Genomic DNA, 15,545 nt, shown 5'->3' with positions numbered 1-15,545 from the left:
GAATTAGGCAGCATCTCAGCTAGATTGGGTTGGTATACGGGGTTTGATGTGTTTGTGTCTGTGTGTGTTTACGATACAAGACTACTTCCTCCAGTAGTAAATATATGTTTCATCAATGTTTGTACTAAATAAAATTTTCTTTAATTTTGGCTATAAACATCTAAAATTTTATACAGATTAACACAAGACTAATGTTACTAGTTTCATTATAAAAATACTTTCATAATACATGGCTTGTTTTATTTAAGATAATACATTTTATAGACATTGGTAGTTAGAGAGAGTAGTTTCTAACATGAGCATTAACAGTACATCAATACAATGCGCCAAAGAAGCTATCAGTGGTCCTTATGTCGGCAGCCGGTGGGTCTAGAGGTAGGGTAGTCTTTATCATGGAATGAACATTTATGTGGTCAATGACTCACATAGTTATCACTTATCAACAAAAACTCGTGACAACCCCTATTTTTTGTCGCAGCTACATTATTCAGTCATGCTCCCGCCAATTGAATGGGTAAAAGAAGTGATACACAGAGAAAAGAAAGCATGAAAAAACAACTGTCTAACAAAGTAAAATGTGCTCTATATACACAGAAAAATAGAGAAATTAAATCTAATGCTGCTTGAAAAATGTTTCAAATACCAGTTTTATTAACATTAATGTTAATATTTCCATTCTTTTTTTTAATTCTGGCAGCGACAGGCAGCTCAACATTGTGGAATCTGTACTGTGTTCGCGTGAAAGACAGAACCAGCAGAAAATAAGACTATGGCTGGAGTAGACATCAATCATAACATTAAGATTTTCACTGAAGATGAGATCAAAAGAATGACTAGGAACTATAGCACTGCTATTGGGAAAGGTGGTTTTGGAGAAGTATATAGAGGACTCTTAGATGACAACCATGATTTAGTTGCGGTGAAGAGAGATATCCATGGCGATTTGAGAAAAGAGTTTATGGAAGAAGTGAGAATCCATAGTCAAGTCAACCATAAGAATGTAGTAAAGCTCAATGACTATTGTGTTGGCGGAAGCACTCTAACTATGGTTTCTGAGTACATTTCCAGAGGAAACCTCGAGGATATACTTCACAAAGTTGGATATTCCATAACTTTGGACACAATGTTGGGTATTGCTATAGGTTGTGCAGAAGCATTGCGCTACATGCATTTGATGCATTTATCAAGTGACAACCTTGTTTGTCATGGTGATACTAAGCCAGCCAACATACTTTTAGATGCCAATCTTACAGCAAAAGTATCGGATTTTGGACTATCAAGGCTTCTTTCAGGTGGCATCACTCAATACACTAGATATGTAAAAGGAAGTTTAGATTACATGGATCCTATGTATATTCAAAGTGGGCGTCTTACCCAAAGAGTGATGTCTACAGTTTTGGAATAGTTCTCCTTGAACTAATAACTAGGAGAAGGGTAAAGGAGGGGAACACTAGCCTCACTGAGATATTCAGGAAACCATGTATCAAATGGAGTATGTTGAGGGGGCTAGTGGATGCAGAGATACCAAATGAGGGCAATATGAAGGCTCTTGGAGAAATAGGGAAATTGGCAACGGACTGCCTGAGATTAGACATTGACAAACACCCTAAAATTAATGATGTGGTAGTACGACTTCAGACCCTTTGGAATGTTCTGAGAAGAGGGCAAGATGTAAGCTGGTTTAAGAAGACTTTTGGCAATTTGAAGAGGAATTCTCACAATTCTGTGATGCTAGAGAAATTCGGCAATGTTAGAATGTTCACGATGGAGGAGCTCAGGCAGGTGACACAGAGTTGGTCATCCAGATTTCACATTTATCCAAATATTGTTTACAAAGGTACACTTGAGGACAATACAGCTGTGGCAGTGTACTAGCCGAGCTTTGCAAAGTCAGAAAAGGAGGTTCTCATCAACACATGGATGCTACAGTGTCAAATTGTTCACAAGAACATTATCAAACTCTTAGGTTGTTGCTTGGAAGCTGATACTCCATTTTTTTGTATACGAGTGTCCTGCTAAATGTAGCCTCTCTGATATCCTGAGTGGCGATGAAGATTTCCCACTAGATCTGCGCATGAAGATTGCAGTTGAGACTGCAGGTGCATTAGAATACCTCCATTCATCAGCAATGGGTATCACCGCACATGATTCTGTTGAAGCACGCAATTTACTTGTGGATGATAATTTCATGCCCAAGCTCACAAGCTTTCCATGGGTATGGAGGCTGGCCCAGCAAACGGGACTTCCTGTCAACGACAGACAATTTGATAATGATGTATTTGTCTTGTCAAAAGCCCAAAGAGATGTGTATGAAACTCATTGGAAGGAAGAAGAGGTACGGCGAGGAGAATCTTGACATTATCCTCCAGTTCGCCAATGCTTACAAGGAAGATAACAGTGGGAAGGCAATGTTTCACGAGGACATAACTGTTGAAGGGGATATCACTGTCCTTGAGGAGATCGGAAGGTTGGCACTCAAGTATGCCGTTTCAAAAGCAGAGGAGAGACCAACAATATCAGAAGTGGCTCAACGCCTTCAGATGCTCAGGAGGCATTGGAAGGTTATCACGGCCCAGGGAGCTACATGGATATCGGCATTTCACCCTAAAGCATCCTTCACATTGACCCAAACCACCCTAGCCAGAGGAGGAAGAAGGCCTTGAGATGCTTAGTGCATCTGGGAGCAATGTCAGCAAAACGGGGTAGATACAGAAATTGATTATGCTCAGAATCAAGGACTGTGGCTTTATATGCCAATGGAACTGAGGACATCGACCTGTGATAACATGAATGCGCGCGTATTTGAGAAAATAACATGATGGAGCGGTTTGGGCAGAAATAATGTCACCTCAATTGCAGAATAATGTGTGAGCAGAACGAAAATTTGAGGACTCGAACGTAATCTGCTGTAATCTGCTGCTCTGCTTCTTCTTTTGCTCCTCTGTTTCTGTAGATCTGAGATCAAATCAAGCTTGTGAGGCCCTCGCTGTAACAGATAACAGTAATTTTGTGGTGCCTTTGTACATAACAACAATGCCATACATACAATGTTTTGATCATATCGTCCTTCTGCTCGCGTCGCCACCAGGGGCGGCATGGGCGGACCGCTACCGCGACCCTACAGCGCCTCCCCCTACCAGCCCTCCACCTCGCCGCCGGAGCGCGCCGCCGGAAGCCTGCGCGGGCGCAAGGACTGCAGTAGCGAGGCCTCCTCCACGCGTGGGACCTCTCCCCCGAGTCTTTCCTCCCCCAAAAAACTAGATCCAGTTGTTGTTCGCGGCGGCGGTGGCAGCCCGCTTGCGGGCGGCGGTGGCGCTCCGACGTGCTCCAGCGTCACGGGGGCCTCTACGCGCTGGTCTCGTCGCCGGTCGCCAGAGGCCGGATCCGCGCTCCCCCGGCTGGATCTGCTTCTCCCACCGCCGGATGTGCAGCCCGGGTGGGGACTCATCCTCTCCTTTCGCCGCTGCCTCCCGGCGTCCGTGTCGGGGCAGGGATGCGCCGCCGCCGCGCCACTGGCTGGAGGGCCGGCCCGGTTGGGGCCTGTCTCAGGTGGCTGCTCCGACTGCTCTGGGTCGGCAGTGTGCTGTAGGGAACAGGGTGCAGGCAAGCTTGTGCCGGTTTCCAGGCCGATGACGGCTTAGGACGCCGTTCACCTTCTCGAAGGCATTGCCCTAGAGCTAGCTTTTCGAGTGAAGATCTTGACCAATTTGATCGGAAGATAGCGGCGCAGTGGTGTCATCCCCTCCCTTAGGCGTCGTCTTGGAGCTCTGCCGGTTGCCACTACCTTGACTAGTAGCAGAGTGCCTTAGAATGTTAGAAGATCTTGGAAGAAGTGTATGGCTGAGGGGAAGACAAGTAAATAAGAAGGTACAGCTACTGTCATTGATCTTAGCTATTATCATTGATCTTACAACTTTAGGAATGAGTGAAACAAAAGATGATGAACCTAATGCGCCACTGACCTCTGACATTTTGTGTTGTATTGTACAAGATGTATATAAACTCTAGCCCAATGTTACAGTTTCACCATAATTTGCACGTACTACAATTTGGTAATCATGTCGTTCCATCCTTTTGCCAGGACATGCTTGTGCTACCAGATGTATTAGAACTTCATATTTGCCGTGGGTTGTTCTATCCTTTTGCCAGGACATGCTTGTGCTACCAGATGTATTAGAACTTCATATTTGTTGTGGGTTGTTCTGTTTCCTTTAACACATACGACGTGTATAAATAAGAAGAATCAACCAACTACGTGTACATCCCATCTTGCACGAGCCTTCGTTGCTATCCCACCTACGCAGTACATGTGATGGAAGTACATGCTTTCCTTTTAAAGTAATTTATGGAGAGCCTTTATTATCGGTCCTTCAGTACTGGGTGGTGTTACGACCCGGTACTAAAATGCCTCCGGGGGTTCCAAATTTGGACCCGGTACTAATGTTAACATTAGTACCGGATTAAAATGTGACCGGTACTTAAGGGAGTGGGCAAAAGGTCATTTTTTTAGTCGTGGAAGTTCCACTCAAATTGCTTATCGCTCTCTTTTTCACCATCTTAATCATCTTCACTGTCAATTGTATCATCAGTGTTCTCTTCAGCCCCATTTGTAATGTAATCTTCTAACAACCATGGTGCTTTGACTTTGTCACTACTGTACCAGATTGTGCCAACTCGCTGAGAAAAGGGTTCCAGGTTCACGTGATGGTTTCACACCCACTCCATCGTCAGTCCATGCTACTCGTTAAGTGTCCATATCCAAAGTTGAAACTTGTGAATCTCAACAAAGTACACCCCCTTTTCCTCCCGAGATAAGCTTTTACTGGCCCACGGAATTCCTCCTCGTCTGTATCTAAGCCTTTGTTCCTATTCATCATCGTTGGTGTTTTTACCACTCTATACTTGTTGTCTGACAAGGATAACTTATATATGGTAAATGAATTGATCAAAGTTATGGGTTTGGCATTTAGCAAATCAAATCAATTGTCGTTAATGGAAAAGACCAAACACAAAATATACATCATTATTATTTACATAAACTAAAAGTTTCTTATAATGATCAACTATTCCGCGAACATGCATGGGATGATTAGAAACACAAAGTTCAGAGTACCAAATGAAATTTTTCTACACATTGTGATCAGTAAAATAAAAGATCCACGACAGTGAATACAGAGACAACCTCTCCAATACACCGCATAGCGTTGTTGCGACCCTATACCAACATCTATTGGTTCCTTCCTTTCCATTACCACATCGGCTAGGGTCACAACCGCGTTTCCCTCCCGAACAAACTCCCTCTCCTCCCACCACCCGGACCTCAACGAGAACACCTCCATCTTGTACAGCGCCGGCGGAGGACGCCGGCGAGCGCGTCACTACCGGAAACAGTAACTTTGCCGAGTGCCCCAGGCACTCGGCGAAGGTCCAAATACACTCGGCAAAGGGTTTGCCGAGTGTAACACTCGGCGAACTCTACTCGGCAAACTTTCCCTCGGCAAACAGTGTGTTGGCCGAGTGTCGACCGTCGGGCACTCGGCAAAGTCTTTGCCGAGTGCTCGAAAACACTCGGCAAAATATAACACTCGGCACAAAGGCGATAACGGTCTCTGACGGTAACGGCTTCTTTGCCGAGTGCCAGACGGCCGACACTCGGCGAATACTTTTGTTTTGCTGAGTGTATTTTAAATGACACTCGGCAAAAAGAAAATCTTTGCCGAGTGTATTTCTATAAGGCACTCGGTGAAGGTACACGGTTTGCCGAGTGCCTTCCCCGTGGCACTCGGCAAAGAGGCCCCACCCGACAGATTTTTTTGAGCCGTTTGCCAAGTGTTTTTCCAGTAGCACTCGGCGAACAAACATAGTTTGCCGAGTGCCTTCCTCTTGGCACTCGGTAAAGAGGCCAGTCCCGCAAAAATTTTATGACGCCTTTGCCGAGTGTTTTGGCAATGCACTCGGAAAAGCCGTCGAACTAACAGAAAATGTCCTCTTTGCCGAGTGTTAACACTCGGCAAAGTATCTACTGAAAAAACAGAAATGTTACGTATAAAAGATCCCTCTCAAAAAACAACTAGAGAAGCACAGGCATATAAATTACACCACAGGCATATAAATTGCACCACAAGCACACAAATAACATTCACAAGTTCTCGTCGAAATAAGTAGTTCACAAGTTTTACCACAGCTAACACCTCTAGTTCACAAAGTCACTGAGGAGGATGAGGAGGATGAGGAGGCTGAGGAGGATGTGCAGGTGGCCACTGCCCCAAGAAGATTCTGCATTGGACGCCGCCGATTGATTCTGCACAAAGTTATAGAGATTGCATTAGTCACTTTTCTAGTGTAAGTCTGTAGTGCCTGTAGTTTCTAGTTTAACTCTAGATTGATTGTAAGGTTGAGAGTGACTCGCAGGAGTAGCTGCAGGAGGTGGTGGAGGTGGCGGGAATAGGTTCGGTGGCATAGGTGGTGGAATCTGACCTAAACTGTGAAAGACACTCTGCATGTATTGGAACATCTGCTCCGTCCTCTGCCTTTCTAGCTGCCGATCCGCCTCGATCCTCGCCTCTAGTTCCTCCCGGCGCTTTCGTTCTACCTCCACCTGGGCCTACAATATTTCATCCCAATGTCTTATTGCCAAGCAAAAGATATGTACAAAATGAATGAAAAATTAAAGAAACAGGAATAACCTGCAGAGCCTGCATCTGTAACTGTGCAGCGGTAGGCCGTGCCCGTATCGCGGGGCTCGAGTCCGTGCTCCTTGCTCGGATCTCGGAGGATATAATTTTTCCACTGATTATAATCCATCATTTCATCATTTCATGTACGTGCAGTTAAAATCTGACATGAATAAAAAAATTCCTATTAATGCAATCATTTCATTAAAAATAGCAAACAAACCACAAAATATACTAAATTTTATTATGGATTACAAAATCTCCTACGTGGGAGTAGAAAAAGTGTGGAGGCCAGGGGACGAATTTTTTTTTTCGCCGAGTGCAAAACGAAACACTCGGCGAAGTCTTGTGTTTGCCGAGTGTCCAAGGTGAGGCACTCGGCGAAGTAAAATGTTTGCCGAGTGTCTTGGAGTGGCTCGGCGACGTTCTTGATTTGCCGAGTGTGGGCGGGTGGCACTCGGCAAATGGTCTCTTTGCCGAGTGTCGGCGTCCAACACTCGGCAAAGGACTAACGGCCGGCCCAGTCCGGTGACGGACGGTGCACGTGCGATGCACACGCCGTTTATTTACCGAGTGTCGGACCTTTGCCGAGTGTCTATGAGCAGTTTGCCGAGTGTCTTATTTATGGCACTCGGCAAACGACTTTATTGCCGAGTGTAATATGTTTGCCGAGTGCCCCGTTCAATACACTCGGCAAACAGGCTGTTTCCCGAGTGCCCGAAAGAAAGCCCTCGGCAAAATTTTTACACTCGGCGAATTTACTGTTTCCGGTAGTGCGTCCTCAGGAGCCGATCCATGGGACCCGACGCGGCGACGCTGGCTGGCTAGGCACGCTTGTTCGATTGTTTTCTGTTTGATTTAGGTTAGGACAGTCGAGGATGCATGGATTGTTGGAAAAGTTTGTGTTCGGCTCGGAGTTGGAGATGAGGAGTATATATTCCATGCACCGTTTACATATTTTGGATAGAAGCACATGAATTCCCACCCACAAATTACATCGATATAAACTGTAAACCAAATTTCTCAAGTTTACACTTTGATTTGCCAGATTAGTAATATAAAAAATTAGTCCATCAACCAATGTCCAATGCTCTTGTACAGGTACGTAATTTTAAGATATATATATACTACAAGGGTACAAGTTTGTGAGTAATATTATATTTTAGCCCACTGCTATTTAATACTATAGTACTTACTTTCTTATCTTTGTTCCATGTCAGTTGTTCATATTCTAGCACAACTGTTCACTGTATTTTTTTTCTCACCAAGGTAATAAATAATTTATATGAATTATGGGACATTTTAAGTTATTTTTATAATACAAGAGGTGAGTAATTTAATTAGGTGCAAGTTTAGGGGTTACTTTATATTATTTTTCATAATTGCATATGTGAGCAATTTAGCGTAGAGAGATTTAGGAGTTACTTACAGTTATCTTTCGTATGTGATATAGGGTTATTTTAGGTTATTTTGTAATAATTTTAGAATTCATCTTGTTTTTCTAGCGTATCAGACCTCAAAAGGCCTTCTAATTCGTACTGGTGAAGTCATAGCCGCAGAATGACATATCACGGATCTATCAAGTTTTCACAAGAGCATCCTGGGATAAATTGTATTCCATGTAGAAAAAACAAGCAAACACGGTCTATCTAACCTCGAAAAGACTATGTAAGATTTTAGATCAGTATGTATATGCCGTCATACGATCATACGAAACGGGATTCGAGTGAAGTATTTGTGAAACCAAAAGAAAATTTAACGGGCCAAATATAACACAAGACCTATAGGCTTACGTGGTCATGGCTCAGCCCACTAACGTAATGAGCCCAAACAAACCCAGCCCAAGCCTCAACAGCTCTAGATATTCGCATCTCCGCCGCGTGAAGCCGTCTCCTGCTCGCCGCTCGCTTCCAGCCTTCCGCCCGCGCGCTCTCGCCGCCGCCAGCGTTTCCCCTCCTCGTTCTCCTTCGCCCCCGTCCGGTGCCCCGCTCCGCCGTCCCCCACGGGGCCACGGAACGACGGCGCTGCCATGCCCTCTATGGCTCTATCCCATTCCCATGGAGTTGAGCCCAGCATTCCTCCATGTGAACAAGAAGTCCGCTGATCCCGAATCCTCTCGGTCTCGGAGTCTCGGCGGGTACGGTCATTATCGATGGTGATGCTCAAGGTTTTGTTACTGCTCAAGAAGCGAGGCAGCAGGCACCACCAGTACTCATCAATCCTTGTCGCCTCCGGTAACGACCCTTCGACTAACCTTGAACCAGCTAGCCATGGATAGTTTGTTACTGCCTGTCTTCCTTTCCAAATGATATCTTTTGAATTGAACATGTTCGATTTAGTTCGATGTTAGAGGATACTAATAGGAGTACCTACCCAGGTTGCTTTTTGGGCGTCTCGCCACTGCTTCCCATGGATCAGGTGATTGTAGCCATCCACTTACATATAGCACAGTCGATCCCCATAAAGAAACGATGGTGTACAGCTTCAATGGGAAAAAGGTAAACATAGCATGGCCCAGCCCACCATTGCGATTATGCGAAATGCCTATAAGCCCTGCAATCCTAGTCTTGGATTTTTCTTATGAGAAGGCAGCAAGTTAACTGTGAATCTATATATTAGTATAGAAGATGGAATACATAAAAAAACACAAAGAGTAGCAGTGTAGCACATCACCACCCACACCACGCAATCCTAGTCTTGGATATTGAGCCCAAGCTTTATCTTTTCTTTGTCTCAATGCTATGGCACACAATGTCATATGTGGTCCTCATTCAATTTAATATATATGCAGGATATACTATGTTAAGTTACTGGAGAACGTGCATGCTCGTGGTGAGCTGTGTGTTAAATGCTGCTCAAGTGATCAACTGGTTAATTTAATGTAAGAGATTACAGAGTAGAGTGAAATGGTTGACACATGGCAGCTTTACTGGAAAGGGACATGAACCTTGAGCTTCACAAGATAAGAAAAGCATCTGGTGGCTCTTTGCTCTTCCTGCAAGAAATGCATAATCCTACTGTATCTTCACTAAGTGAGCTAGGAAGGGTAGAGCAAGAGCTATAATAAATAGCATGTACATCAGGGACACATCGACAGGAAACGCTTGGTCTGATTCTGGCTAAGGTATGCACAAATATTTTCGATTACTTTATCTCTGCAAAATAAGTACACTCTTATACCTTTTTCATTAATTCAGTCCTTGCAAACAGTTAGTTTTCACATGGCTCGTGCAAAGAAGGCCAGCCGGAATGTTTAATCAAGATGGGCAGCAGTAGTAGTGTATCCACCCTTTTCCATCAACGATCATTAAGGTAATAAATCTTTGTCATATGTTTCACTTCCATTTGCCAACTGTTTTTTGAAACTTATCATGCGTTCTTGTAGCTTGTTATATATCGCTCGAGTTAGCTGATGGGCTAGTAAGAACAGTGGGAAGAATAGGAGGGCAAATGAGAAAATCGAGGGATAAATCAATCAATATTTATCTAAAAGACGAGGACAGTGAAAAAAATAGAAATGAATGTGTATTCCCCTTATGTTTTTTGTCGAGGTAATGACATTTATAGATCCAAGGCCCCACACATCTCTTGCATGTTGCCAAACTCGAATTAGGATACAAAGTCGCACCTCGTGCTAACACTAGGATCACTTGGTGGCATTTTGGAAAGAATAAAATGTAAATACTCTTGGGGGTATAAGTTGTTAAAATCAATTTATGTATACTATAATTTGTGCAACTTCAGTTAATAATATTCCCTCCAGTCACAAATGAGTAAACTTCTCATAAATAAAAATATGCTGTTGATCATGTGACAAATTTTTATTTTACCCAAAAAGCTCATTTTCAAATATATATGCTTATTATGTTGTCATCCCTGCTAGGTGTTGGCGATCAACATAGCCCCAATTAGCAATGGAGAGTATCTGGCAACTAATTAATGAGTGGGAAATTCAGTTGCTAGTGCTTCTCAGCTTTATCATACAAGTGTTCCTTTTCTTTACTGGCAGCCTTCGGCGATGTAGCACGAACGGGCTGCTTAGGGGCACCATGTGGATAGCCTATTTAGGAGCAGATGTGGTAGCAGTTTATGCCCTTGGTTTCCTATCACGACAAGAGGATGCCATCATGGAAAATGGTACATTAAGGAGAACCCACCCCCTAGCTTTCTTTTGGGCGCCCTTCCTCCTCATTCATCTTGGAGGACAGGACACAATCACTAGTTTTGCAATAGAGGACAACAACTTGTGGCTGAGGCATCTATTGAATCTGGTAGTTGAGGTGACCCTGGCCTTGTATGTATTCTGGAAATCAACTATCTGGCGCAATGTGCAGCTTCTTGTTCCCGGCATCTTTGTATTTGTTGCAGGGATTATCAAGTATGGAGAGCGGACAATGGCTCTCAGGTATGGGAACCTTTACAATAGTAGATCAGCAGGCAGTTCCTTTTTTAATGAGAAGACTCCACAGATGGGTCTAGATGATGGATATTATGGTTTTATCTGCTTTGCATTGCTATGGGCTTCAGGAATCCGAATGCTGTTTGCAAGGCGTATGACTGACGACATAGACAATCAATTTGAGAGGCCTGCTCGTATGAACGCGCTTTTTTTCTTTGATGAGTATGCTACTAACACACTTGATCACAGCCAGTTGATCAAGTTGTTAGATGTAGAACTTGGTATAATAATGTATGATGATCTCTACACGAAGGCTCCATTGCTGCGTAAAAGGAGTGGAATCATACTCCGGTGCATCTCTCAGGTGTCTGCTATTGTTGCTCTTGTGCTCTTCTCTATTACTAGCAAAAAACAAGCAGATAGATATGGCAGAGCTGACATTGTTATCACCTACATATTATTTACCGGAGGTTTCCTTCTAGAAGTTTGTGCAGTGATTATGATGTTGGCGTCACCTTGGACATGGGCATGGCTGGAGGCTGAAGGGTACCGAAGGCTCGCTTCCATATCCAGGTTTCTTCTCTCCAGCAAAGTGTTTGGATTGCCAGAGACTAGGCTGTTGTGGTCAGGAACAATGGGGCAGTACAGCCTTTTAAGCTATATAGGCTTCAACGAGCAGGTAAACCTCTCCCAGCGAGTGATGAGCATGATCAGGAAGATGGCTGGAGCATTGGGCATTGGGGAGGCGAAGAAGCTGTTCTGGGTGAGCAAGCTGTTGGACACCAAGAGCGAGGTGGTGGATGACAAGATCACAGAGTTTTTAGTGGAGGAGATTCGACATTTTACACATGGGGGCCAAAGGCAGTGGCCACATCTCGGTCCATTCTTGAAGGAAACAGTAACATTAAGGACGGATTTTGTTACTACCATATCTCTGTTGCATCTAATAACAGAGATTCATTTAAGTGAGGTGTCAGCATCCATTGCTGGTGACATTGGCGGGGATTCTGCTGCTCTGGCCAATGTCTGCCGGAAGCTGTCTAACTACATGTTCTACCTTGTTGTTGCGCACCCAGCTTCTGCTTCCTTGCTACTGGTAGCCGCTGGCAGTCCTGAATCTGCAATAGAGAAAGTTCGTGAGAGTTTTTTGGCTGTGGTGAGCAGTAGCAAGGATGACACTCTGCACGCAGCCAGCGTGGAAATCCGGAAATTAGTTGAGTTACCTTTGACTGAGAGATATGAAGAAACACTTGAGGAGCTGAAAAACATGTGGCTGAGGCTTGTTATCTATGCTGCCGGTAAGTCACGCCCGGAGGCGCACGCTGCACAGCTGGCCAAAGGAGGGGAGCTCATCACCTTCGTCTGGCTGCTCATGGCCCATTATAAGCTTGGGGATTGCGGGAGCGAACGGATCGATCTTACACAGGCACGAGGAAATGATCCGGACATACCTCCTCGTGCACTCCGTGCCTTCAATCTCTAAGGGATCTACGGCAGCGACTAACAGGTAACCTCTAACCACAACTGCCTAAACCTTTTTCTTGGCTCATTTAACCCACAATTACTTTACACTCTCAAAACATTTGTCCTCGTTTTACCTTATATAAGAAATATTTTGGTTGTTTTAATTTGTTTTAGATGTTATTCCACATTATAACCTATCTCACCTACAGTTTTTTGAATTTTTAATGCCTATTTGCATTGGCTGGGAGCACCTAGGACTGATGTAACATCTGAGATATGAAATCGTGTGCCCATAGTCATTACTCATTACTACCTCCATTTTGGAATGCATGACATTTGAATTAATTAGAGTATCCTAAATGTCTTATATTTGAAAAAAAAGAGAGTACAAAATTTTAGTTAAAATACCAGAAGATCTCTGTCTTGTATACTGTGCTCTGTTCCTTACCTGCTGTCTGCTTGCTTACTTGGGTTGGACATGCTCAGGCAGGGTGCAAAGGCTTGGGGTGGGAGCACAAGGACGCCATTGTGTCAAATGCATCCATCTGCAGATCCTGGCTGTTAGGGCTACTCTGTGCCACCAATTCTACCCTTTCTGTCAATACTGCCATCTAAAAAGTCATGAGTCAATTGGTGGATAATAGAGCTTCTATTCAACTGTTGATGTTAATGATTTATGGTGCTAAGGTCACCCAAAGGTGGAACATTCTGCATGTAACTAGTAATGATATACTTTGTGCTTCCCGTTAAAATCATCTTAGTTACGGTCACAGACAGCTTGGGCCCGCATATCCTTCTCCCAGCCATGTCCTTTTGGGTGGCTCCGCCCGTGCCTATTGTCCGATGTCAGACCTCGCCGTGACGCCGAAACACCAACTGGAGGCGTCGTTCCCTCGTTTCCTCATATCCGCGGATCCACACGCGGCCGCCGAGCGTGCGCGTCGAGCTGAGGCACGGGACGAGCATCGGAGCGGGGTCAGTTCCCATGAGTCCAACTGCACCACTCCCAGGCCGCGACAGCACGAGCGGGGACAGGAGAGCGGGCCAGCGTTGAGTGGGTTCAAAATTTCGGGAATTTCTCCCTTTTCGACGGTGAGCGAAAAAAAGTAGTGTCGGTCAAATTATTTCGGAAATTTTGAATTAATATATCATTATATAGCCGCAACATGGATAACTTTTCAAATAGAAAGCTGTGGTACAATGCTTTACTCTTCATTTTTGTTGCACTTTTTATTCGCTGACAAATGAGGTCCATTCTCTTTATACGAAGATTTATTTTTTTGCATTTTTCACTCGTTGACAAATCAGGTCCCCTCTCTTTATACGAAGAGAAAAAATAAAAGTGCGCCTAGAGGAACACTCGGTTCAACCCATCCATTGCACTAAAAGTTAAAGTTGTGAACACCGACTGTGTACAAATCCATATAACCTTTTCAAATATTAAATATTTCAAATCTCAATAAAATTTGACCGAAGAAATTCCGAAATTTGCAAAATTTCGGGAATTTCGCTTTTTCGAAGGGGATCAAAAAGTTTTTGAGGCCGGAATTGAAAACAGACGCGGCGCACGCGAAGAGGCGCAAGGCCGTCGCTGCTGCCGCCGGGCCTCGCTGCCGAGATGGCAATGACGACGGCAAGTGGGCGAGTAGAGCTCCACCGCCAAGGAGCCGAAGCGCGAGGTCGGCCTGCAGTGTCGACGCCTGCATGCTCGCGACCATCGGCTCCGTCTCCTATCCCTTCTTCTCCCTCGACGCCGTGCGCACAGCTTGCATGCGTTCAGCACACACTCGGGCAGTCGGGCACTCGGCCTGCAGCTATGCAGCAAAATGGCCACCGCACGGGCATAAAGGATGGCGTGCAGACTAGCTGCAGCTGCTTGGATTAGGATGCGGAGCAGATAGTTGCAGCAGTGGATTTGGTGCTTGTTTTTGTGAGAATTTGAAGCAGGCAGGTGGATTTAGTGCTTGCCTGCATGAGAATTGCTGGCTGCCGATTTGCTTGCCCATATAGAGAGATTGAGAGAAGGGTGAGAGAGGAGATGAGCTGCAGCATGCAGGGGCTGGGCATGGGACACGCGGTGCACCGGAGACGCGGCGGGGCAGGGACCTCTGTGAGGCAGAGGTGACGGCGGCCCCGGCAGTTGGAGCGCTTAGCGGCGGGCCAGTGAGTCGGAGCGAAGAGAGCATGCGGGGACAGGCGAACTTAACGGTAAGTAACAGATTTTAACGTGGCAGTTAAGAGAATGAAAATTAAGTGAAGGGAAGTGAAAAATTTTAATAACATTGAGGGATCCATAGAAATTTCAGTGACATTGAGGGAATTCATTTTTTGCACGAGATTGAGTTCTACAGTGGAATTCTAAGACTAAAACTGAACCAAAGTTTGTATGTGAGAACTCAATTAGATGGGAGGCTCCCGTATGGCTTGTGGAAACTAGTTAAGCTTCCTAACTTTTTAAAGTCAATTGGGCCCAAATTAAAAGTCTAGATCAACATTACAACGGTTTAGATTCAACATTTTTTGAAAGTTAGACCAACATTTACAGGTTCAACATTTTCAAACACATAGATCAACATTTTTAGAAAAAAAACTATGTTCAACATTTTTCATAACCTATTTCAAAATTTGAAAAAAAATCAATATTTTTTAAATAAAATTCAACAATTCCAAAAAATGTTTGTTTTCTTCTTCTTCTCTGGTGAGAAGCGGCGCAAGCCGGCAGAGTCAGGAAGAGGGGCAGTGGCCCGCAGGGACGGCGTGTGGGCCGTGGCCTGGACGGCGAGCTACGGTGCTGGGGCCGCATGTAGAGGCAACGGCGCGGGGGTAGCGATAGGGCCGTGCGCAGAGGCAGCGGCGCAGGGGCAGCAATGAGGCAGCGCACGGGCGCGACGTTGGCAGCGCTCGTAGGGACGGAGCACGGGGTGGGTGATGGGCTCATGACAGAAGAGACGGCAGCGGCGGCTCGAGCAGACGAGAGCTAGGGCTGAGGAGGTGGGTGCGCATCCGAT

General features: G+C 45.0%; 1 protein-coding gene and 1 pseudogene across 5 annotated transcripts; both read left to right on the top strand.

Moving 5' to 3' along the window:
• The first annotated feature begins 722 nt into the window (after nucleotides 1-722).
• Nucleotides 723-2,954, top strand: LOC101783205 (annotated as a pseudogene).
• Nucleotides 2,955-8,583: 5,629 nt separating this feature from the next.
• LOC101757801 lies at nucleotides 8,584-13,313 on the top strand. 5 transcript variants are annotated; one of them, XM_022828876.1, is made up of 6 exons: nucleotides 8,584-8,908; nucleotides 9,052-9,172; nucleotides 9,466-9,798; nucleotides 9,889-9,986; nucleotides 10,558-12,580; nucleotides 13,024-13,313. In XM_022828876.1, exon 5 carries the CDS (start codon nucleotides 10,589-10,591, stop codon nucleotides 12,554-12,556), a length of 1,968 nt encoding a protein of 655 aa, XP_022684611.1. In that variant the 5' UTR covers nucleotides 8,584-8,908; nucleotides 9,052-9,172; nucleotides 9,466-9,798; nucleotides 9,889-9,986; nucleotides 10,558-10,588; the 3' UTR covers nucleotides 12,557-12,580; nucleotides 13,024-13,313. The 5 variants fall into 5 exon arrangements, with proteins under 5 accessions (XP_022684611.1, XP_004979468.1, XP_022684610.1 ...); XM_004979411.3 differs by having other exon boundaries at nucleotides 9,885-9,986; XM_022828875.1 differs by having other exon boundaries at nucleotides 9,872-9,986.
• The last annotated feature ends 2,232 nt before the right edge of the window (nucleotides 13,314-15,545 follow it).

Source organism: Setaria italica, chromosome VIII, assembly GCF_000263155.2.
Source record: "Setaria italica strain Yugu1 chromosome VIII, Setaria_italica_v2.0, whole genome shotgun sequence".
NCBI lineage: Eukaryota > Viridiplantae > Streptophyta > Magnoliopsida > Poales > Poaceae > Setaria > Setaria italica.
This window is presented reverse-complemented; position numbering and strand designations above follow the sequence as displayed.

Bases quoted from the DNA above. Each gene is read 5' to 3' on its own strand.
- LOC101757801 (XM_022828874.1), top strand. From the start codon at position 10,589: ATGGAGAGTATCTGGCAACTAATTAATGAGTGGGAAATTCAGTTGCTA.